The following is a 24,320-nucleotide window of genomic DNA, read 5'->3' on the forward strand; positions in this document are numbered from 1 at the left end:
TGGTATCTTAAAATCTAAAATGAAAATAAGTAAATATATGAAAAATACAATCGCAAAATAAATTCAGGCAGAAGAAATCGTTTTACAAATATATATTTTTTCAACATAAACTAATCAACCCAGTGCTTACAGTAGGCAATTTGTATGTGTCGTGAGGTTTAAGCAAAAAATGAACATTTAAAACAATTTCTTTAATCACAAGTTTAGGAATCGTTTCTTTTTATATGCATCTAAATGTACTGCGCATGCATAAACATATTGTTTTTATGCACTCAACGATGTCCATTCAACCTGCATGTTAAAAATATTAAAATCTTGGGACTCGTGTATCCCACAGTCTCCGCCTCGAATCATATGCACTCGATTAGCTTTGACTTGAGCTTTGAGAAATAGATCAATCCTGACCCTCAATTCGGGGTTTTGATTTTATTTTTTTCTCTCCAAAAATCATACTAAAATGGACTGTCTAGCATCGTTTACAAGTAAGTGTCTGTAAAAACACATAGACAACAAATTAAATTCAGCAGCTGTTCCTTCAGTGTTGGCGTGTTTATGATAGTTTTTCCAAGCCGTTGCTCTATGTTGTTAGCCATGCTAACGTTAGCATTCATAGATAAAGAAAGCGCATTAAATGTTTCATTCAAAGCCTTAAAATATAAAAGCATACATTTTGGTATTGCTGAAGATATTCCACACCAGTTAAGCAGCGATAAAGACGCAAACGCGAAGCTAATTATAAGGAACTAAATACAAACATTAGCTAGCTTTAAAATTTTCAGCCAAATGTTATTTTATAGCCTAAATTAAACCCCTTTGTAATTCTGACTGACTACAGAATATCTATTTAATGATTATATTTTATATGTATCAGTGTTCTGCAGTCTATAATCAGTAAGTAAACCGTGACCATGATATTTTAATCATAACGCCTGTAATATTGCAGATGATCCCTTTGACAAGCCGCCCTGCAGAGGATGCTCTTCGTATCTAACTGAGCCTTACATCAAGTGTGCAGAATGTGGACCAGCTCCGTTTCTGCTCTGCCTCCAGGTGAGTGGATAACAAACACGTGGCTCATCAGCAGAGCTCTGACTGAATCCACTTATAGGGAATGGTTCTATTTATCTTCTCTTATGCTTGTTTTTTTGTTTGTTTTTTTTACTTTCCTGCACTTGATTTTAGTCGAGTTTGGTGTTGATTGCTAAAATTAACTTGTGTGTTATGCATGAAAGAGATAAAGCACGTTGTTGGCTCCTCAGCACTCCTAAAATATCTCTGGACTGAGATAAGCTTCGGGACTGGGGGTCTGCAGCCTGTGGCTCCAGAAGTGGTTCTTGTTGTGTGTCATTATGTCAGTTTTCTTCTCTTAGCACATCCTGTGGACGAACACAGCTTGGAAAGAACATAACAGTTTCATCTTGCCTTTTCTTTAAGATATTATTTCTACTTTATTTTCAATAATTTGACTTTTATCACAAAACAGAATTTTGACATAATTTTCTTAACATTTTGACTTTATTTTTCAAGTCAATATTTGACCTTATTCTGTAAAAGAAAAGCTTAAAAAAATCTGTTTTTGCTCCAAGTGACCCTGATGCTCCTTCGTAGACCATGATTGGGCGTGATTATAGAGACATAACAGGAATGTGTAGTTTCTAGGTGGACAACCTCATATAAGTGAAGGTAATAATCTATCTTTGGACTAAAGGTTGCTAATGTAGCGAGGAGCAGATTAAAAGTTGTGGCTTTGGTCTGCTTCTAAATTTGAAACAGTCTCTCCTCTTTTTGTTAACCTCCAATAAATTCCCTTTTACATGGGAAATTTTGTGTCGCCATTCATTTATTTTAATACAGTATAAATTTCTAGAGTAGCATTGTGCCCATTGCTAAAACAAAAAGCTGCAAACATTTTGTTTGTGTATAGGAGCCCATGTTTCTTTTAAAGATGATTGCGTTTTCTTTAATCCTAGATGAATTATTTTTTGTTTTATAATTACACCTGTGTAAAAATATGCAAGAACAAAATCCTCTATAAATAGCAGGACTAGCATCTTGCTAAGAGCAATTTATATGTAGTAATATATAATCTTGACTCATACAGTTATTATATTAGATTATAATCGATTCAGTCTTCCACAGATATTTGTCTAGTTTAGGTGTTGAATGGTTCCAGGTATTAGTCAGTCCCTGCAGGATTTTGCAGTGTTTTCTTGAGATTGTTCCTGGCTAAAGTTACGAATTTATGTGGCGCCTTTATTTGAAAGGTTTCAGTCATAACATGGTCTTACAAAAAAGTTTAAATTGCTGCACATACACTTCCCCCCCAAAAAAGACAAGATTTTAACATATTTAAGGTGCAAGAACTTTCTTGAAATAACATACAAATCAAATCTTGTCCCGAGGACAACCCATCTGCTTCCCCCTGGTCGCATTGGAGGGTTAAAAGCTTCAGAACAGGAGAATCTTTTCCTGGTTTTAAAAGTCTTTTCAGTAGGACGTCAGAGTGACTTCAGTCAGTCTAACCATGTGGATCTCTTTCAGTGTTTCACCAGGGGATTTGAGTACAAAAAACATCAGAGTGATCACAAATATGAAATCATGGTGAGTATTTTTCTTTTACTTCACCATGTTGCAACCCCCCTGCCCCCACACACACAGTCCTCTGAGTTGTGTTACTCTACTTCCCCACCCTGCAGACGTCGGACTTCCCGGTTCTGGAGCCAGGCTGGACGGCGCAGGAGGAGATGGCGCTGCTGGAGGCGGTCATGGACTGCGGCTTTGGGAACTGGTGGGCACTTCCTCACTGTGATTTGAGAAGGCTGTCTGCCTGATTGTTTCCCCTCTCCCACACTCTCTGGTGTCATTTATTTAAGGTTTCAAGGTTTGTTTCTGGGTTTCATGACCTCGGGGTTGAAGCTCTTCATCACACCGCTGCCGTTTGCTCTCAGGTTAAATATTAAATGTTTGCGTCGTAGCTCAGAGCCCAACACGAAGCACGAAGCCGAGCGTTTGACCTTCCGGGGAGACGTGAACACTCTCGGCTGAATGAGTTCAGTTTGTGATACTTTAATGAGTTTGATGTTTTGGTCTGTGAGGAAATCTTCTTCCACCAAAGGTTGTTTTGTCATTTATTGTTTCCAGCTAGAAAACAATAGCTTTCGTCCATTTGTTTGTCTACTCATCCACATATTTTTCCATCCAGTACATTTCTTATGATGGGTTATTTTTGTTAAAGTGATCAGACTTTTGGATGAGAGGTGAAAAATGTTCAAGAAACAAAAGAAGAACATCATTTTTTAATGATATTTCTTCATCAAAAACATACCCGGAGTGTTGCCTTAAGTCTTTCCTGCATATTTAAGAAATTCTTTAATCTCCATGACAACCATTCAGCTGTGGAAAACACCTGGGTTTACCTTCCTCCGCCCTCAAGGTGCAGCTCCTCCTCCGAGATCCAGTTTCAAAGTTTCGGGGCTTCCGCCTCACAGAGCGCCCTCCACCCCCCGCATAACTCCTCCACTCAGCTCCTTCAGACTAGCAAACGCCTGCTGAGTTCATTATAGAAGCTACTTCTCAGTGAAACGCTGGTAAATTCATTGCTAAAAGGTTAATAGAGGAGCCATGTTGTGATGACTTCCTGAATGCGGAGTTTCAGAAAAAGCAAGAGTTTTTAAAGAGACAGAGGCCCAATTTCAAGGCATTAAATTACAAAGTCAAATTTCTTTTAATTCATATTTGATATATGCAACTGAAGCCAACACAGTTGCTTAACTGAGCTAAATGGCTCTGTGTGGATGAAAAATACATAATGCTGCCGCTTTAAAAATTCCTGAAATATTAGCCTGTGGGAATTTTTAAAACTCGAAGGAACCCACCTCGTACTACGCAAGCAATTCAAACACCCCAACTCATTTTTAGTTGGTCGAATGCAATCTTGTTGTCTCCTACTCTTAACCTAAATTAAACACAATAAATAAAAACACAGTATTTGCGCTGTGTTTCCTAAACCCATCAACCCGGAGCAACCGGTTCATAAATCTGGACGAACCATCCTCGGCGGAGCGGAAGGATGAATCTTTGTGTTTTTCTCACCTCTCCAGGCAGGACGTAGCATATCAGATGCGCACTAAAACCAAAGAAGAATGCGAGAGCCACTACATGAAGAATTTCATCAATAACCCGCTCTTCTCCTCCACCTTGCTCAGCCTGCGGAAAGCAAAAGACTCTTGCTATGCAGACGGAGCCATTCCTTTCAAACGTAAGCCGTTTCCATGTTTTATCTCTTTCATTTTCTCTCACAACAGGACACAAAACCCTTCGAAAGAGACACAATATTCCGATTATTTTCTTATGAAATGATGGTTAATGAGATTAGTCTGACACGGTGTTTCAAGGTAGCTTTGTAAATGATGGGAATTAATAAAACGTCATTTTCTAAGTGAAGTGTGGAAAATGTTTGCAATTCCAGACTTTATCTTCCATCATATATAAGATTCAAATAAATTTTTTTGAGAAACATGCTTTTTACTTGTACAAAATTTATATTTAAATAAAAAGCTTTACTTGGCTTTTGCTACACGTATTTTCAAGTTTTTAATCCAAATTATTGATCATTAAATTCTGGTAAAACTGTGGTTCTTATTCTTGAGCTCCTCTTTCTTATTTTAGCAAACAATAAAGATTTCACAGATTGCACACTATTCCTTAAATAATCTGTATTATGGATTAGATTTTGGCCCCTGGGATGGAAATTATTTAGTTTGTTGGTGCCCTATCAACTAAAGAAAAATTCCTTTGCTAATACAGTATATTACAATATTACATGCATGACTGGGCATGAACTGATGATATCTACTGAAAATGGTAGATTTTGACCCCAAAAAAGAGACTGTAACTTCATCATTTTCAGACACTTGAGTATTGTTTATATTCATAAAAGCCCCCAAATATTATTACATCTCACCTGATATGACAATATCTGCATTCATAAAAAAAATTATTTTGCAGACGCCCCCCAAAAAGTAATCCCCTGGGCTACTGCCCATGTGAGCCCAGAATGTAAATAATGCCAAACCACTGAAGCATTTTTGCCTCTTACATGTATTCCTCTGATCCCACAGCGTCTGATGACCCCCCCCGGCCGACCTTTGACTCGGTTCTGTCTCGGGACATGGCAGGGTACATGCCAGCCAGGGCGGACTTCATGGAGGTGAGGTTGAGCTGACTTCACCTGTCCGGACGAGTGAATCGGTTAAACAGCCACCAGAGGGCTCGGCAGTAAATGTTAACGAAAATAGTGACTCACACCATGAGTTGTCACCCGGCAGCGAGTCGTCATAGCGACCTCATCAGAGCCTGACGCCATTTTTGTCTCTCTCCCAGGAGTTTGACAACTACGCAGAATGGGATCTGAAAGACATCGACTTTGTGGACGATGACTCGGATATACTGCACGGTACGGCTACTTAAACATTTTTTTTTTTTAAATCATATTGTCTGATTTGCACCTTCCACTTTAACTTTCTGCTTCTTTCACAGCTCTCAAGCTCGCAGTCGTCGATATATATCACTCGAGATTAAAAGAGAGACAAAGAAGAAAGAAGTAGGTGTTTGTTTCATGTGAAAATGCAGTGATCTCAGTTTTTCAGCAGATGGCGTCAGAAGCTTCTGTATTCTTTGCCCTGGTGTTTTCTACACTGGGCTACAATTAGTAATTCACACCTTTTCCAGCAGCTCTCTGCTTACTTAGCATCTAGCATTTCACTGGATGGATGTATTTATAACATTGTTTGGTGTTTTGTCGAAAGCCGCCAGTTCAGAGTAGATGGGATTATCACTGAACGGGTTGCTAATTTTAAGCCGATTTGTTTGCTGCCGTGCCTTTAGTCTTTCAGGTTGAATTTACAAGCAGCAGGGTGTCTGTTCAGTCCTTGAATATATTTAGAAATGCATTTGTTCTTTTCTCTAACATGTGAATGCCAGTCTGTTTGACAACATGCCCGTTCTCCCAGCAGGAAGGAAATAAAAAAAAAAAATTAAATCCTGAAGAACAATCCGGTTTACAGAAAGCAGCATCCTCACTTTTAGTCTTTTTGTTTCCCTGCATTTTCTCCTCTATCTTAAACACTGTTCGCATGAAATTCTAGCAGATTTACTCATTCCACTTTAATTGTTCAGATCATCACATAAATATTTGATTATTTAAGCGTTTTCTTTTTTTGGTCTTTTTTAATATTTGCCAATACTAATATCTTTGTAGAGTTTAGTGTTGGTCAAAACAAAGAAAACTGAACTTTTAAATAATCATCTTAAGATGACAATAAAACTACATTTCTTTCACTGCTAGAATAAAACTGTCGGACAAACAAAATGACGTCCTGAATGTCCACAAGTACAGTGCAACGTCAAAATATTCATAAACTTTTAATTTTGCGCTTTGTCAGATTAGAACCAAAGATTTCAGTCTCTTTTTCTCTTGTAGCAACTACAGTCGAGCACCGCCCACTTCATTATTACAAGCACATTTGGCTTTTCCACCATATGCTCTGTACTGTGACTGCTGGAAAAAAGACGAGTGCATTATTTATTAACTCCAATAAAGAACAGGGACTTTCTCTTCTTCTTCTGGGTCGGACTACACCTGAGTGAAGTGGGCCGCTCCCACTTTCTTCAACTCAAGTGAAATATTTGAGCAGAACAAATTTGTATTTGTGTTCACTATCATTTTAAAGATATTAATAAATGTTTCCAGATGTCATCAAAGCTCCACCAGTCAATCCAGTTTCCAGAAGTGGCAATGAGCTGCACAAACATAGCAGCATTTAATTATATAAATGTTGTTAGAGTTTGTTAACCTGCAGTGTGGAGAGCAGGTTGATCTCTGGTAACCCATAGAAACCTTTTTTTTAACAATATCTTAAAAATTACAGTTGATTGACGCCATTTTTCATTTGATCTTGCAAATTTGGGCTGGCTGGTTGACCCTTTTTTACATGTATATAGTGTGAATGCTGAGTTTGGGGGCGTGGCCAGAAGCAACTTATTTGCATAAAAGCGACAGTACCCTAAAACAGCTAATTTTGAACATAGCTCAAAACAGGCAGAACTGAGTGACCAGGTGACATTTCATTATCTGAGAATGAGTTTGTGCAAGAAATGTAATGAACATGTTCTGTAGAACCCATGCACATCTCTTAACTTGTTTTTAAGGAAGCATAATAGGTGTTCTTTAACATTCTTTTTTCTTTTAGGAGGAACATAAATGTTCCGTTGTTGTCCTGCCAGCTGTCACTCTTTGTCACTACACACTGTGCCTCGCATCCATCACAGAGTCAACTTTAACGAGTTTCTGCTCCCTGAACTCCGTGGAATGGCATTCAAGGCTCGCAGAGCGTTTCCCAGCTACCTCAAACAGCCAGGCTCCTATTTTATCTCTGCTAAGTTGTCAGAGAGGATTGTAAGATCAGACCTTGAGCTCCGCAGCCGAACATCAGAACTCACATTTCTGAGCTTTCTCCGGCCATAAAAGCACTGAATTCTGTTTGGTAGAAACTGACTTTAGACTGCTTTAAAAAGCAGTAGCCTTGTTTCACTTTCCAGGAATTGGCGACGTTGACGCTGGCTCCACGGTTTCCTGTATCACCCGATTCCTCCTGAAGTTCAACTGCTGCCTAATAAGTATTAGTAATTGTAGTCCTGTTTTTGGCAGCCTTCCAGATCCTGGGTTTGAAGAGTTCGTCTCACAGCTTCAGGATAGACAAACTGACCGAAGAGTGATTTAGGATCGCCATAAAAAGACAGCTTTATTGGGAGTTTATTTGATATTTATACTGAGATAAAATTACACCTGGTGTATTCCATTTCTAATTTTGTGACGGTTTCTTGTAGGTTTGCTTCAGCAATCAAAGGATCGTTTTTCTGAACCACTCTGTTTGTCTCTTTCAGGATCATTCGAGACCACGGTTTGATCAACCTGCGCAAATTCCAGAGTGAGTTCCCTTCAGAAACTCATCAGCTCTGCTGAGTCATTCACAACAACTTGGCCAGACATTTCATAGCTGGCAGCCAAATCGCTGCTCTGCTTTCTGGAGGATGTGTGCAAACAAAACTGTGCTGTAATAACCTTAATTTGTCCTTGACTGTTTACATTATTTTTAGTTATATTTGAGCCTGGATAAATACAGAAATAAATGTTTCTGTCCAATTTGTTTAAAAAAGACTAGAGGTACATTTTTAACTTAAAGAGCTAAGATTAGTGTTTTTCTGCCTAAATGATGGAAATGGCCTGACAGCGTATTAGGGCCATCATAAACACAAGAAAAAAGAAAGGGGGGTAATTTTCCTAAAAAAAACAAACTCTGAAACTTTGAGATTTATTTCACATATTTCCTAGAAAGAACTTGGTCATTTTTTGAACTTGTCAAAATTTTTCGACTTGGAAATTCACTCAGTTTCAAATGTAGAAAAATTTCAGCTCTTTGCTCTGAGAATTTTCTTTTCTTTTCTAGAAAATTTCTGAGATTAATCTCAGCAAGGGGGAGGCTATCTGCATTGCATAGATGAGCTTGATTGACAGCGCTAAGAATCTGAAACCTGATAGCTCTGTTGTTTTTATGTCTTCAACAGGAGAACATTTTGTGCTTTAACTTCGTTCCCTGTTTTGTACCATGAATACATTCTGCACATCGGTTCTCATAATGGATGAGTAAAACCTTCACTAACTACAAATAATTACAGCTATGTTCACACTTCAAACATAAAATATGATATATGTTTTATAAAGAAACAGAAAAATGTGTGAATCTTCCTGTCAGTATGGGCTGTGGGAGGTTACATCGGCATAACCTCACTCTCCTGTTTTGAAGGGCGTTGCTGCAGAGACGGCCGCATCCTCCACCTGTTACAGGTTGGATTTCACCGGGCTCAGTGATATAATTCCTTGCAGAGATGGAGCAGATTGGGTTTAGATTTTTATGGCGAGCTTGCGCCGCGAAAAGATTTTGTCCGGTTATAGTGCCTCGTAACTTTCCTCGCCGTGCCGCCTCGCCATGTGTTGCTCTGCAGAGTCCGCTCCCGGTTCTGGAGTCGGAACAGTTCCCCCTCATCTTTTATTGACGTTTCCCTTCAGTCCACCAGTTAGCCCCTGCTGCCTTATCTCTGCAGCCTTTTCAAGACAAAAGCCAACTCAGACTGGAGCTGCACACCGGTTGCCATGGAGACTGTCAAAAAGCGCGTGTGTGTATATGTGCGCGTTCATGCATCTGTCACATGCGATCATGGGAGTGGTGGTGTCTCTCGCGACCCGTCAGTCCGCTTGTCGTTGGCTGTTTGGGTCCAGTATGGAGGTCTGGTCTCCTCCCTGTGTGTGTGTGTGTGTGCGTGTGTGTGTGCGTGCGTGCGTGCGTGTGTGTCCGGTGCTCAGTTAGGAGCACGACTTCATAGGCTCAGCCGGAGACGGCAGCTGTTAATTAACGCTCACACACGCCGCAGTCTGAACCCACAAAAGAAGCCTCTCCTCTCGGGCTCCGACACTCGTCTTGTTACTCGGCAACGCGGCCGAAGCTTTCAGGCGAACACAACAAGTCTCAGAGTGTGTATCCGTGTTCAAGGGAGTTAAATGTGTGAACACTCACCAGCGGAGCGTCTCTCTGGCAAATCATGCAGAAAAGAGATGAGTTTCTGTTTCCATGCAGCAAGGCTGCTGAATGCTTTATTGAGTTTGAGGTTTTTCCTCTGCAGTAAATAAGACATCCAAAATGCACCTCATTTAGGTTATTGAACGAGTTGTAAATCTTGTATATATACAGTTTCTTATAAAATTATTGATCCCCCTGAAACTTTGTGGCATTTTGCTTCGCCACAACCACAAACCTCAATGTACTCTGTTTTGGTCTTGAAGGTTTTATGTGATAGGCCATCACAAATTGAAAAGCAGAAGAGAAACAGCACAAAGTGTTTAAAAAAATTCTAAGCTGGAAACGAATAGATGTGGCACACATTTATACCGCCTTAAGGCCATAACTTTGTAGAACCACCTTTTGTTCCAGTGGCAGCCTTTGGGGTTTTTTGCTGATGTTTTTTGGCAATAAAATCTCAAGTTCAGTTTGATTGGATGGAGAGAATCAGTGGATGTTATCATCTCTCAGCTACTACCACAGATTCTCGGCTAGATTTAGGTCTGGTTCTTGATCAAGCAAATCTAACCCATGAATGTTTCAATCTAAAGCACTACAGCTTACAGTTGTTCAGTATTTTTTTTTATTGCTGTGTTTTTAAGTTAGCCTAGCATTAGGACAACCTCTGTATCCTCTTACAGGATTTCAGCCAGGATTTCTAACATACACACCACACACATAAGTTTATATTTTTATGCATATTAGGAGTTTGCATTGACTTCCATTCATTTTCAATACATTTCTCTAAACTAACTCTTACCCAAACCCATTACCAGCACATGCCTAACCCGAAGCCCAACCTAAACTGAATTCACATCTTAGTCCTAAACCTAGGACTAAGTTTTTTGGGGACCTGGGGCTTTATAGTAGTTCCATTGATAAATTATTTCACTTATAACAAAATTTTCTCATGTTATTATAAGTGAAATTATCTGCCAAAGGACCTAGTATTTATTCATAAATACTACGGAATTTTTGACATAGAAAAAAGTTCCACTATCTTTCTGAAAATTTATTTGTAAGTTAGTTTTGCCTTATTTTAAGTGTATTTGCTCTAGACATTAGACCAAATTTGCTTGGTAAGATTTTGTGTTTTTACAGTGCAGGTGCAGTTTTAAACTGTAGACTCATAATCAGTTTTAATGCAGCTGATCCGTTTTTTTCCTGTAGCAGATCAGAAACGGTGCACTTCAGAAATTAATATGTTCTAATAATGTCACCTCTCACATTCCAAATAAATTAATGGAAGAGGAGAATTAAAAATCTAACTTTATCAAGCAGTTACCGGTGCTGGTTTTATTTTTATCACCTTGAAATGTTGCTACATTAGTGATTTCAATATTTCCCCTCTCCAGATTGAGAGCTCTGAGAGGCAAACTCATACATAGTGTTGACAATTAAAGATCTTTGTATTGACTGTATTACGCAAGCTGAGCTGTGTAAAGACATCCTGAGTGTTAATAGCTTTTTGTGTAATCAGTGGTTTTGGATGAGGAGCGAAGATCCATTCAGCTGCAAGGAGAGAATTCATTCCCTGCAGCCGCCTCAGGAGATCGTATCAGCCCCGTCTCCACAGAGCGGTCGTGATAACAGGTGCAACAGCAGCGCACAGGCAGGGTTTTATTCTGATCATGGGCGTGTATCCCCCCGCCAATGTGCTAAATCTACCCGCCGGGTCTCTTGAAGTCATACTTTGATTCCTAAACAATTCCTGTGGTTTAAAAAGTAGCTGGACCTCCATCAACTCCGTTGACTGCGGCGCTGAATCGTTTCACAAGCTGAGGATAAAAGGTCGGGAAGTTGTCGCTGTTTTCCTTCGGCCATCCCCCCGTGTCGAGCATAAATAGGTGGAAGTGGCGATGGGAAAATAGCATAAACGGACCATGAATCACTGTCAACAATGTGCGTTTTTCACAGTCTAAATGTGATCCCGAGTTCAGTTATTTTGGTCTGTTGGGCTCTTATGTTTTAGTCTTTAATTAATGCAATAAAATTATTTGATTATATCAAATGCTTGTTTATTTTCAGCAAACTTATTTTAGAAATGAGAACATCTTTTCTGTGTTGGGTATTAGATGGGGAGCCCAAACGTTATCCATGTTTCATATTTATTGGTTATAAACCCAAGTTTTCATTGATGCATTTGATAAAATCACTTTTGTTATTGTTCGTTTTTTAAACAGAAATTTGGTGCAAAAGTTGAAATTTATTGGGGTTTCTTTAATCCACACAGTCACAATTCTATATTGTCACCTTCCTAAAATAATGGTCCAAGTCACTATTTGCCAAAAGTGATATTGGCAAAAAAACAGGGAGGAATGTGCCAATACTGAAGTTCAAATACACTTAAATTGTCATAATATGTGATTAATGCCCTGTACACACGGAGCTGGGCAAATATCTCCACCACTTTGTTTAACAAGATAATATCATAAACACGGGATCGCTTTCAGAAAAGTTTTCATCCACACGAACCCACACAAATCCGCCCCCGAGCATTGTTTAAAACATGCCAGACCATAGGGGGCAGTGTAGCGCACAGCTAAAACCTATGTCAGCCTATCAGATTATTTAAAACAACCACAACTTGAGAAACAACCAATCAGAGCCAGGAGGATCTTACTACTGTGAATCAAGCTTGTGTATGTGCTGCTCACACCTTCCATCTTTGCTCTCTGCTATGCTACAGCTCCTCCCCCACAGCAGACCCTGCCATGATTGCTAAGGCTAGTTAGCATGACCACGGTGATGGTGGAAAAATTGTTTTCCTGGAACAGTCAGTGGTTTCTCTGCCACTAGCACATTGAGCAGGGCACGATCCTGATTGGCAGGGCCTCCTGATTGCCAGCGCCTCCTGCCAAACAGGGTCGTCTCTGATTGGCTATTTCTGATCATCAGTTATGCATTTCTGCTAATGGCAATAGCAGCTCAGGGAGGAGTTGGAGGAGCTCGATCTTTTCACAGATTGTCTGCCTCATACTTTTAAAACATAGTTTAAGCAAATGTGTAAAAAACCAACACTTTTTAATAAAAGTTAGGTGCTGCAGCTTGAAGTTTCTTTTATACTTTAGAAAAACAGTGGGTAAGAGCATCGCTAAAAGCCATTGAGTGACATTAAGGTAACAGGTTTGTTCTCTGTCCATTAACTAACAAACTAAATGACTTTCCAGCTGAAGCAGCAGAAGTCGTAAACTGCTCCTGAGGGGGTGGATCGCTTCTTTCATGTTTCTGAGTTGTATTCTCCTGGATCTGCTGCCCACTCATTCCTGTCCTCTCTTCTCTGTCTCCTGTTAGTGTTGGAGCGATGTTATCCGAAAGAGGTGCAGGAGCTGTATGAGGTCATGAGGCGGTTCGCCAGAGTGGTCGGACCGACTGAACACGACAAATTCATCGAAAGTCACGCACGTCAGTATTTGCACCTGGCGCGTTCACCTGTGAGCATGCAGAGTTTCTTCACCAAGACTGAGCCCAGACTGAGTAAACCTGGCTTTCAGATTTTCACTCTGAAAAGATGTAACTTTTAATCCTGGTGGGAAGACCAAGTGACATTACCTCTTTCTGTTTTTAGAAAGTGTGTGGATATTTTCTTATTTTATTTAATCTTTAGAAATGTTTTTTCTTTAAGTTTTTATTTGGATTTTACGAGATTTAAATTTATTTAGAAGACGCACATTTCTATACCTCTTGCCCCAGATATCGCACTTCAGGATGTCATCTCGCTCTTATTTATTCACAGTGAACCCAACCAGGGATGATTTGGTGTTGCCTGAACACACACCTGCTTTTTGGAGGCATGTTTGCGTTCAGTAATTGATGGACATGTAACACAGCAGCGACTGTGTCTGGTGTGGCATGATCTGCCATTCCTGTTCAAGCTTTGACACACAGCGTTAGCTCTGAAACGTCCCTGTGTCTCTGCTGATCATAGAGAACAGGGTGTGTGTGTGAGTGTGTGAAGGCTTCTCTATCTGCAGCAGGTGCTGCACGCTTGAGACTGACTGAAATTACTTGAGAGCTGACTGGTTTTTTGTTTTAACAATTTTCAGAAAAATATATTTTAAGAATAAGAAAAGTACCTTATTTCCATTCCTGCATTGGTAGATGTAAAGTTCTCATTGTCATCATTGAGCAACACCAGAAAACTGTTTCCTGCTGATCCCCATTTTTATATGTTTGTTGTCACCTGAAGCATAAATACACACATCAGTTTTTTGCCCAGCCATTTTACCGTTTAGGGTCTGGATGGATGAACTTGTTTGATGGAAGATGTGCCCTTCATCCTGAGAGAAAAGGGCAAATACCTTCTATAAATCTAAAACTAATGTTGTTCTTGTTCTCACCATTGAAATGAGTCCTGTACCGACACGGGCTGAAAGGCCACTCATACAGGATGAAGCCATTTCTCGGAAGCCAACTTAGAAACCCAGATTCCCCAGAAAAGCTGCTATGTTTGGTGGTAGGGATTCTAGGTTTATAAGAAACTATTTAAAATAAACAGACAGCACGTAGCCTGGTGCCCGCCAGGCTTAGAATACGTGAGGAAGAATTCATAAAATACTTCCTCAATATTTCTTATATTTCCTTGATTTCTGGAGGCATGTGCAGAGACATGATGACAATTGGAGCACTTAGCAAACATTTTTGTTGTTTGTTCCTCTAGCTGTGTTTCCATTAGCCACATAATTGCGCAGTTTGACAGTAAGAAAATAAATTCTTTTAATGGAAATACAGCAATTTTGAAAAAAACAAACAAATTTCTCTATAAAAAGTTTTGGTGCCAGGATGAGGTGTTTTTTGGCCATATCAAAATTGGTTTATTTCACAAAACTCCATAGGAAACACTTTTTTGGATCACATGAGTCATGTGATCAACAACCAGGTGTTGCCACTGACACAAACCGCAAAGAAGACGACAACAGGAAGTAGTTGGAGGATGATGATGTGGGTTGTTTTTTTACTGACTTATCATGTGAACCAGTTTATTCACGTGTGATTTTTTATTTTTTATTTTGTTTCTTATTTAATGAAAACATAGCGATTGCAAAATTTTGTCATTTTAACTTTATCCAAATATCGTTAAAGTTTTGCGCACATTTGTAATGAAGACTCAGCTTCTGTCTGTAGCACCACAGTCCTGATGATAGTCACTTCGTTTTACTTTATGCTTTTGGGGTTTTTTTATTGTTGAAGAGAAAATAAAATCCGTCTTGACTTGAACTTGTATAAAAATCCGACTTTTATTGTATTTATTCAGCCATCTGAAGGACTTAACTCAATTTTTGCATCTACCAGAGTGTCTGGAGGGCTCCACTCAAACAGTCTGCGGCTCTGAATGTGCATCTATTGTTCTGTTTATGAATCAGTCTGTGCAGATGTGCTTAAGCGACCTTCAACTCTTCCTCTTCACAGTTGAGTTCGAGCTGAGGAGAGAGATCCGCAGGCTGCAGGAATACAGGAAGGCAGGAATCAAGTCCTTCTGCAGTGAGTTGAGTTTGAAATTTTCACTTTTTGGGACCAAAAACTTCAAGTATAAACCTGAGTGTTTGTTTATGGTTCTCATATTCAGGACACTGGACACATTTTCTAAACATCCCTGCACTCTATGGACATTTGAGAGAAAGATGTGATTTCTACAACAATTGCAGACACATTTTCTGAATATATATGAATTTTCCAATATAAATATCAAAAGTTATGTGTAGTTTTATAATTGTGGCTATTTAAGAAAGATGAGCTGAGAATTTTTGGATGTCCTAGAATCTCTGTACTCCGACAACACAATTTTACTCTCTAAAAGAGATAAGTATCTTAAATCTTTGCCCGACTTTAATGATAAATGTTGGGAAATGGCCTCAGTTATGAAAAAGCTGCCTACACTGTTGAAGCAACAACATCGTCTACGATCCAAAGGTCAAACTGTGTCTTCAAGTGGAAATATTACACACACAAATTCAGATGAACTTTTGTCATTTTTCTTAATCTTCCTTTAACATTTAGTTTGTCTCCAGGTTCAGTTGGATTTCTTTGGAGATATGTATTAGAAAAGTATACAGGACAGATTTTTGATTTAGATGATGTTTAACCAGTCGCAAAAGAAATTAATCGATTAACCACATGAGGAATTAAAATGAGCTCAATAATTTCCATTTTGATGACTGATATTTTTTGAATGGCAGTTTTGTTGACAGATTGGCATCCATTTTATGTTTTTCATTTCTGTTTTTATTTATTGATTTTGGTTGTCATGTTTTATTTAGGATATTCAATGTTTATACCAATGTTTAGTGTCCTTTACAAAACTAAAGTTTATTAGTCTTGAACTTTCATTGCTATTCTACTGTTGACACTTTACTTAAAATGGCCTCAAAGAAACAATATTATTGTTTATCGCAATAATTACTGGGACAATTTATCGTCCAGCAAAATGTTATAGTGACAGACCTAATGACGATGTACGTGTAAAAAAGTAACATAAGCTGATAATTTTTTCACTCTACGCTTTGTGTTCTTGCCATTGGCAGGAATTTAAATATTTATTTCTGTACTAGCTTTTTTTTTTTGCTTTTGCTTCTTTTGTTTTTCTTTACAGCATTGAGTTTTTTCTTTTCTTTTTTTACTTGTGTAAAGAAAGGTTAAAAATGACTGAAACATATAGATATATAATAAATAAAAACAAACCGAAAACATTTAAGGTGGCATTCCTTTGCTGGTTACTGTTGCATTAACCCATATGGCAATGCATTGCACTGCTTTCCACTGTTGTCTGCAGCAGTTACCAGCTTGCTGTGGCTCCACGTTTGAACTCTTCCTCGTTCGTTTTCCATCCACCAGGTGCCAAGGTGTACGAGCGAGTGAAGAGGATGCGTGAGGACGAGCGGAGGAAGAGGACCATGCTGAATGACGTTCTGCAGTACATCCAGGACGGCAGAGCGTGTCAGCAGTGGCTCAGCAAGCAGGCAGCCATGTGAGCGTTCGACGGCTCTGCGCGCTGATCTGCGTGTTATGCTATGCTGCAATAAGCCCCATCCTCACCTTAGCGTGTGCTGCCATTTCAACACGCGCCACTCCGGTTTCGTTTTGTTTTGTTTTCTTTTCTTTCATCGTCGTCATTTCCACTGTCTGCCGTCCAACTTCCACCTCTAAATAAAACCTCTCAAACGGAATGACTCATCTTTTTTTTTTTCTTTTTTTTTTGATGACATTCTGGAGTGAGAGTGAGAGTAGTGAACAGAGAGGCTGCATAAAAGTGGGATGTGTGTCTGCATAAACACAGCAGCAGAGATAATGAGACTTTTTCTTCCTCCCCTTTGTTACAGAGATGCTGGCGTCACTCCAGCCGTCACAACAATCACGGTGTCAGGTAGGAAGTTTCTCTCCTAGTCTTCCTCTGCCCTCCATCCTCTGTGTCATCTCAGCATGGCTCCAGGGCTCACCCGTAACAATAGAGCTTTTCTCCTTAAATACTCAAAAATACACTTTCGCGCACATATTTATTCAGCTTTTTCTCTCGTTTAAAATAGCATTGGTTCTTTTTGCTCCCAGAGCTTAAATTGGACCCTCCTACATCTCTGCATGTGCAGGAGTTGGCAAAACTCTCATGTCTCTAGACCTTTAGTTTTATTTAAATGAGACAGAATTTCCCAGATGGTATTGCAGTATTATAGATCTATTCAAGACTCTACTAGACTATATGAAACTATGCTAAAGTATGCTATACTACGCCATACAATGCTATAATATGCTTTCCTATGCTATACTATACTGCACTGCTACACTGTTATTCCATAGTACATTCTTAGTATATGCTAAACATATAGCATATACTATAAGTTATATGTATATAGCAAATATAGATAATAGTTTAGTACAGCCTGGAGTAGTATAGTCTGCTATGCCTGGCTATACTATGCTATTCCATGTTGCTATAAATATACTTGACTACATTATGTTATGCTATGTATTATGCTATACCAGACTATACTAAACTATACTGTACTGTACTATGACTATGCTTCATTATACTTGACTGTATTGTGTTATCCTATGCTATCCTGTATTATACTTGATTATATTATGCTACGCTAACCTATAGTAGACTATACTATGCTGTGTCAGGCTTTGTTCTACTATATTATACTAGGCTATAATGCTAAACTGTGCTGTGCTACACTACACTAGACATATACTATACTGTACCATGCTAAGGTAAGCTATGCTAAGCTCTGTGGCAGGTTTACAGAGCCCTGTTGAGATAAGTCATATTTTATTACAGTAGCATATTGTGAAACTGAACATTTTAGAACACAGTAAGCCGCATTTCACCGCATTAAGTCAGTGGAGAAAATCACAAGTTAAGAAATTATTATTTTTAACCTTTTCACGCTTTGTAACGTTTTGTTCCCCTGACAGTGAACAGTCTGTTGTCTGATGTTTAAAGCAGCGTAGTTGTGTGAACTGACTGTTTTAAACGTTGTTACATGTCTGCTGCTCAGCAACAGGCAGGCGGAGCGCGCCTCCTCTCAACCTGACCGGACTTCCAGGGACAGAGAAGCTCGACGAGCGTGAGAAGGAGGTACGGCCATGACAGCCTCACACACTGCAGGCGTCCATCTTGTGGACATCTATAGGAGGAACTTTGAGAAAAGCTGCCAAGTCCCGGTATTTGTCTGCATAGGCAGAAAGGAGACTGCTCACTGTTTTCTAATGATCTAAGCCAAAGGTTTACCTCTAAATTTCCATAAAACCTTATCTGGTAATCATAAGAGATTAGAACGGCATTTTTCCAGGAGTGACCATGACCTCCACAGGTCATGCACCGTATAAAAGTAGCACATCCAGGTCTTTTTCTAGCCTCTAAAGAAAGATGAGATTTAACTCAGAAGAAAGAAATTGTCCCTTTAGGTGAGACTTGAAGGAGAGAATCATCAATAAAGACTCAGCTTTCTCTTTACCAGGAAATTTTGTGAGCATCAGACTGTTTAATCTCAGTGTATTCGTGCTTTCAAAGCTCCTGTAAAAATTAACAAGTAGCTTCATTATTCAGTTAACCAACCCAAGGCTGCTATTGTTGTGCTCGGGAACATTTGCTGCAAGAACTCCCAAAGTTATTTGTTGCCATAGTCACCCAAAACCCTAGTATTAATCTCAGTGATTTAATCTCTGGCTCATCTGCAGTCGGGTGTTAGAAAGGTTAGAAAGTTTTGTTCTGTCGCAGAAGCAGCCTGTAGGGCCAAACTTCCTGCCTGATGCTGCCTAAATGTTTATTTCACCGTGACTCTCTGTGGATCTTTAACTTAGACCTTAGTTAGTTTCATAACAGTGTTTTGTTGCACTTTAACTTTAGTTCATTGGGCCCTGCCATAGCAACGCATAAGAGAACATTGAAATGCCAACAATGTAAGGCATTTCAACATCTGATTTTTACTTTTGCAAAACTTACCAACTGTAAATTTCTTGTGTCTAAGCAGATAAACAGTATTTCAAAATAGTTTATGTTCAATAAACAATAATATTACTTATTAATTTGGTGTTAAGATATTAGCATTTTTTTTCCTGGTAACGAACTGCCACGAAGTATAAATCAGATTTTTACATTTGTGTTGAATGTCTGTTTCAGAACATATTTACCATCAATGACAAAAAAAACAAACATTTTCACTTTTCTGCCAAATTCAACAAAAGCACATTTTATGTTAAGTAGCATAAGACAAGAAGTATTTCAAAAGAGGAAAGTAAATTTATGATTTTTGAACAATAACAATATTTGTTGTTGATCTGTTGCCAAGAGACGAGCGCATTTTCAGGTAAAGAAATGCCACGAAGTAAACACCTAATTTTTACTTTTGCAAAATTTAACAACTGTAAATGTCTTGTGTCTAAGCATATAAGCAGTATTTCAAAAGAGCTCAGGTTTTATAATTAATAATATTAAGAGATGACCATTTTTGGCTGGTAACGAACTGCCACAAAGTATAAATCAGATTTTTACTTTAGTGTTGAATGTCTGTTTTATAATATATTCACCACCAATGACAAAAAACAAAACAAAACCTAAAACTTCACAGCTGCACAATTCTTGTTAAATAATACAAGACAATAAGTATTTCAAAAGAGAAAAAGAAATCTCATGTTTTTGGAACGATAATATTTGTTGTTGCTAAGAGATGAGCGCATTTTCTGGTGACCAAGTGCCACAAAGTAAACATCTGAATTTTACTTTCGCAAAACTTACCAACTGTAAATTTCTTGTGTCCAAGCAGATAAACAGTAATTCAAAATAGCTTATGTTCAATTAACAATAACATTACTTGTTATTAATTTGGTGTTAAGAGATGAGAATTTTTTCCTGGTAACGAACTGCCACGAAGTATAAATCAGATTTTTACATTTGTGTGGAATGTCTGTTTTAGGACATATTTACTATCAATGACAAAAAAAAAAAACATTTTCATTTTTCTGCCAAATTCACCAAAAGCACATTACATGTTAAGTAGCATAAGACAAGACGTATTTCAAAAGAGGAGAAGAAATCTTATGTTTTTGGAACAATAACAATATTTGTTGTTAATCTGTTGCTAAGAGATGAGCGCATTTTCTGGTAAAGAAATGCCACGAAGTAAACACCTGATTTTTATTTTTGCAAAATTTACCAACTGTAATATTCTTGTGTTTAAGCACATAAGCGGTATTTCAAAAGAGCTCATGTTTTATAATTAATAATATTAAGAGATGACCATTTTTTGCTGGTAACGAACTGCCACGAAGTATAAATCGGATTTTTACATTTGTGTTGAATGTGTGTTTTAGAACATACTTACCATCAATGACAAAAAAAAAAACATTTTCATTTTTCTGCCAAATTCACCAAAAGCACATTACATGTTAAGTAGCATAAGACAAGAAGTATTTCAAAAGAGGAGAAGAAATCTTATGTTTTTGGAACAATAACAATATTTGTTGTTAATCTGTTGCTAAGAGATTTTCTGGTAATCAAGTGCCACAAAGTAAATGTCTGATTTTTACTTTTGCAAAAGTAAAAATCAGAAGTCAGTGATTTAGCATTAGCACAAACATTAGCAGTAGCCTTTTCCCTAAAATAAGCTTTTTAGCTATTTTGTTTATTTATTAGCCTTGCTTATTAAGCTGAATGGAGGAAGTCAATGTAAGACAACATGCTTGTGATGCCCCACACGCCACTGGAAGCATTTAGGCTAACATTCGCATTTTGGCTAATTTTATGTTATACACTAATTTTAACATATTGAATTTAGTCAATTCATGTTACTCAAGATGCCCGTGACTCTCCACATGCTATTGAGTACATTGTAGCTTACTTTAGCATTTATGCTAATTCTAGCATCGGAACGCTGGGTTCCAACCGACAGACACACTTTGGGAGGACCCGTTTTAAATTTCTTCAGAAAGTTTCTAGTTTTCTTTAATCTTGTATCCAAAAGATGCATTTTTTTACAGTATGCTGGGGTATGAAAGTAATTAAGTTTAATTTGAGCATTTTTTAAATATATTTGTTATCCAACTAGTGCTTAAATTCATTGTTTTTAGTCACTGTTTTACAAAATAGACCTTAATAAAACATTGGTTTTTTTGACAATATATTAACTAAAGAAACTTTGTCAATGTAAAATTTGTACAAAATAAGGACTAACATAACCATGTAACATGGAATTAGTGACTGCATAAATTTTCACCCCTTTTAAAGTGACAGACCTAATTCAACAGAGGTCCAGTCAATTGGTGGTGGTTGGATAGAGATCACCTGAGTGCATTGTGTGTGTTTAAAGACATCTGTGTCTGGAAGGTAAAATTCACTGGTTAATCAGTATTAACTGATTTGCAGCATAAAGACATAACACTCCAAGCAAGAAAAGATTATTGAAAATAAGTCAGGGAATGGTTACAAATAAATCTCTAAAACCCTGAACATCCTCTGGACTTTAGTTAGATTGCCAAGATATGGAGGGAGCTGATCCACCGTCCTACAGGGTTAGTTTTTTACAACATGTTGATTTAAAGATATTGTCAGACTCGGCATCATGTAAGCGCTTTGTTTTTTTATACCTGAGTTTTACTGGGAATTTACTGTATGGCTGAAACAACTGATCAGATTAATCGATGATTAAAGTAATCCCCATCTAATTTAATAATCGATTAATCATTAACTGGAGCATACACACTCTAAAAAAGGCCATTTGCTGAAAGAACACACTCAGAGCAGTAATTCAACCAAACAAATTTAAAAATATGTATACGCACATGTATACTCAAAATATAAATAAATTTTTAATTTTAGATAAAAACACCTTTTCTGTAAACATGTTTTACCCAAAATAGTTTTAACTTCACTTGTTTCAAATTCACTAAATGGAAGCTGTTAATATGTTGAAGGCAATCAAATATTTGTTCTTAAGATGTTGCATGAAAATGAAAATCTTCAGAATGTTCCAGTTTTTCATCAGAATAATCGATTACTAAAATAATCCCTAGTTTACTGCTGAAAGACTCCCTTCGCTCTCTGCTTTTGTAGTTTTTATAAACTAAAACGGGATGTTGATCAACTTCCTGTACGGTAATTCTTCCTGATGCGTACAGCAGCCATAAAAACACACTTTTGTTTTGTTTCTTCCCGTGTGTTTGCGTAGCTGTGCCAGGTGGTGCGGCTGGTGCCGGGGGCCTACCTGGAGTACAAACAGGCTTTACTCAACGAGTGCAGGCGGCAGGGCGGGCTGCGGCTGGCGCAGGCCCGAGCGCTGATCAAGATCGACGTCAACAAGACTCGCAAAATCTACGACTTCCTCATCAAAGAGGGATACATCACCAAGGCATAGGAGTGCAAAGGATGCTGGACTGTGGTCAGAGGTTCATTCTGCTGTAATCCTCTTCAGACTGACAGTGTTTTTAAAAGTGTTTTTATTTTCCAGTGTTATCATGTCGTAGTTGTCAGTTTTTACACATAATAAAATGTCGTGTTTGCGTTGTTCTGTGTCTGACTGGCTCCTGTTTTAATGAATTATTTCTTGTCAGATTGGTTGATAAATGTAATTTGATGAAACATAATTTTGATGATTGAATCAAAATAGTCCTTTCTATTGTTTCTCAAAGCAAATCATAAAAAAAAATAGTAAATTTTGAGCCACAAAAATGAGATTCAGATCCAGAGCTTTGTAATACCAACATAGGCTAGCTATAGATTCATTTCTGTGTCCAAAACCATCTGATGGGAAGATGGTTTTGCTCATATTGTTGCGGTAAAAGGAGGTGGCGTATCACCAAAGCTAATCAAGGCTAAAATAGCATCTAATGCTAACCATGGCGCAGCAAACAAAGACGTCCACAACTCTAATGCCAGCATCTGCAGTCCGAAGAAAATAAAATTCTTATAAGAAGTTATGTGAATGATTAGTGGCTTAAAAACAATAATTATTTTTGTTGTTGAATTCATCTTTTTTTCCCAATAACTTGGCAGCAGGAAGGTTCTTAAGAAAAGAAAATATTGCAAATTTTGTCATATCGCAATTGATTTTTCAATTAATTGCGATTAATTACAGATGCTGCAATTAACTCGATTAATAAAACATCAATCAAGTCCCTCCATTAGTTTTAATAACCTAAAATCTTAAATTTCTCATATTTCCTATTAAAAAACAGTCACTTTATTTGAAGCTGGGCTGTTGAGTCACTGTTTAGTCCTTAAACTTCTGCCCGATTCCTGCTAAAAGGAGCTGAATAATGTTCGTCTCTGACAGAGACATCTTGATCTGCCGTGTGACTTGGGGGAACAAACTGTGACGCAGGCAGTGAGGAGACCGCCGGCCTCCTACCGGCTTATCACAGCTGAGAGCCTGAATCTGATTATGATGGCGGATTCAACCTTTGATGATAAGACGACCGAGGAGGGAGGGAGCCTGAGCTTCAAGTACTGAAATGTAGAAGCAGGAGATGCGCTTGAGAAGATGTGAAGGAGAAGAAATGTGCGTCTTATTAAATTCACTCTGCAGAATAAACAGGCATCAGCAGAGGGAGATTGTTTCTTTCTCCATATCAGGACTTGTGTTTTTTTATTTTTTTGTTTTGTTTTGTTTTCCTGCTAGTCTGCGCAAACTAATCAGGTTTTCTCTCTCCGGTTTTAACGCCTGAAATTGCACAAGTTTAAAACCATGTTTATTTTGTTTGCTCCTCCAGTACATGAACTTTTGTTCCTTCTCCAGCTGGCCATCGTTAAATATGGAGCACTTTCAAAATCAATGCAATCCCCCCTGGAGGAAAAGCCTATCACTATATCATTCAATATACTCCTCTTCACTTGTTGTAGTGCACTAAATCCTGTCTAATTTATACACACTGGGTGCAGATTTAATCACAATGCAACAATAAGCAGGGGAACATAACCCAGTGATGACGCTGTCCTCTTTATATTAGCCCTGAATCAACATGAATGTTTTTAAGGTCCTGCTGAGCGGCTGGCTGTCTTCTCCAAATGCCTGTCAATTCCATGTCATCTTATTCTTTAAATGTGAATTATTTATGTTTTTACATATTTTTAACATTTGAGAAAGCTCTTAGATTAATAATATAAGGTTAGTTAATAATTCATCTTTAAAAAGTAGTTTTTAAACTGAAAGTTTTTGT

At 38.1% G+C, this 24,320-nt stretch overlaps 1 protein-coding gene across 1 annotated transcript; it reads left to right on the top strand.

The window, feature by feature from the left end:
* Nucleotides 1-325: 325 nt before the first annotated feature.
* On the top strand, nucleotides 326-22,668 carry tada2a (transcriptional adaptor 2A). The gene is made up of 15 exons (XM_008424918.2): nucleotides 326-482; nucleotides 944-1,050; nucleotides 2,542-2,601; nucleotides 2,697-2,788; nucleotides 4,101-4,258; nucleotides 5,121-5,209; nucleotides 5,383-5,455; nucleotides 5,539-5,602; nucleotides 7,945-7,988; nucleotides 12,969-13,079; nucleotides 15,084-15,155; nucleotides 16,506-16,638; nucleotides 16,991-17,034; nucleotides 18,167-18,246; nucleotides 22,334-22,668. The coding sequence occupies exons 1-15, from the start codon at nucleotides 458-460 to the stop codon at nucleotides 22,517-22,519; spliced, it is 1,338 nt and encodes a 445-aa protein (XP_008423140.1). The 5' UTR covers nucleotides 326-457; the 3' UTR covers nucleotides 22,520-22,668.
* The last annotated feature ends 1,652 nt before the right edge of the window (nucleotides 22,669-24,320 follow it).

The sequence above is a fragment of the Poecilia reticulata genome, chromosome 13 (genome assembly GCF_904066995.2).
Source record: "Poecilia reticulata chromosome 13, P_reticulata-male-v2, whole genome shotgun sequence".
Lineage (NCBI taxonomy): Eukaryota > Metazoa > Chordata > Actinopteri > Cyprinodontiformes > Poeciliidae > Poecilia > Poecilia reticulata.

Coding starts and splice junctions, on each gene's coding strand:
- tada2a (XM_008424918.2), top strand. CDS start 458: ATGGACTGTCTAGCATCGTTTACAA. Junction 5,210..5,382: donor CCAGGGCGGACTTCATGGAG/GTGAGGTTGAGC, acceptor TCTCTCTCCCAG/GAGTTTGACAACTACGCAGA. Junction 15,156..16,505: donor AGGAATCAAGTCCTTCTGCA/GTGAGTTGAGTT, acceptor TCCATCCACCAG/GTGCCAAGGTGTACGAGCGA.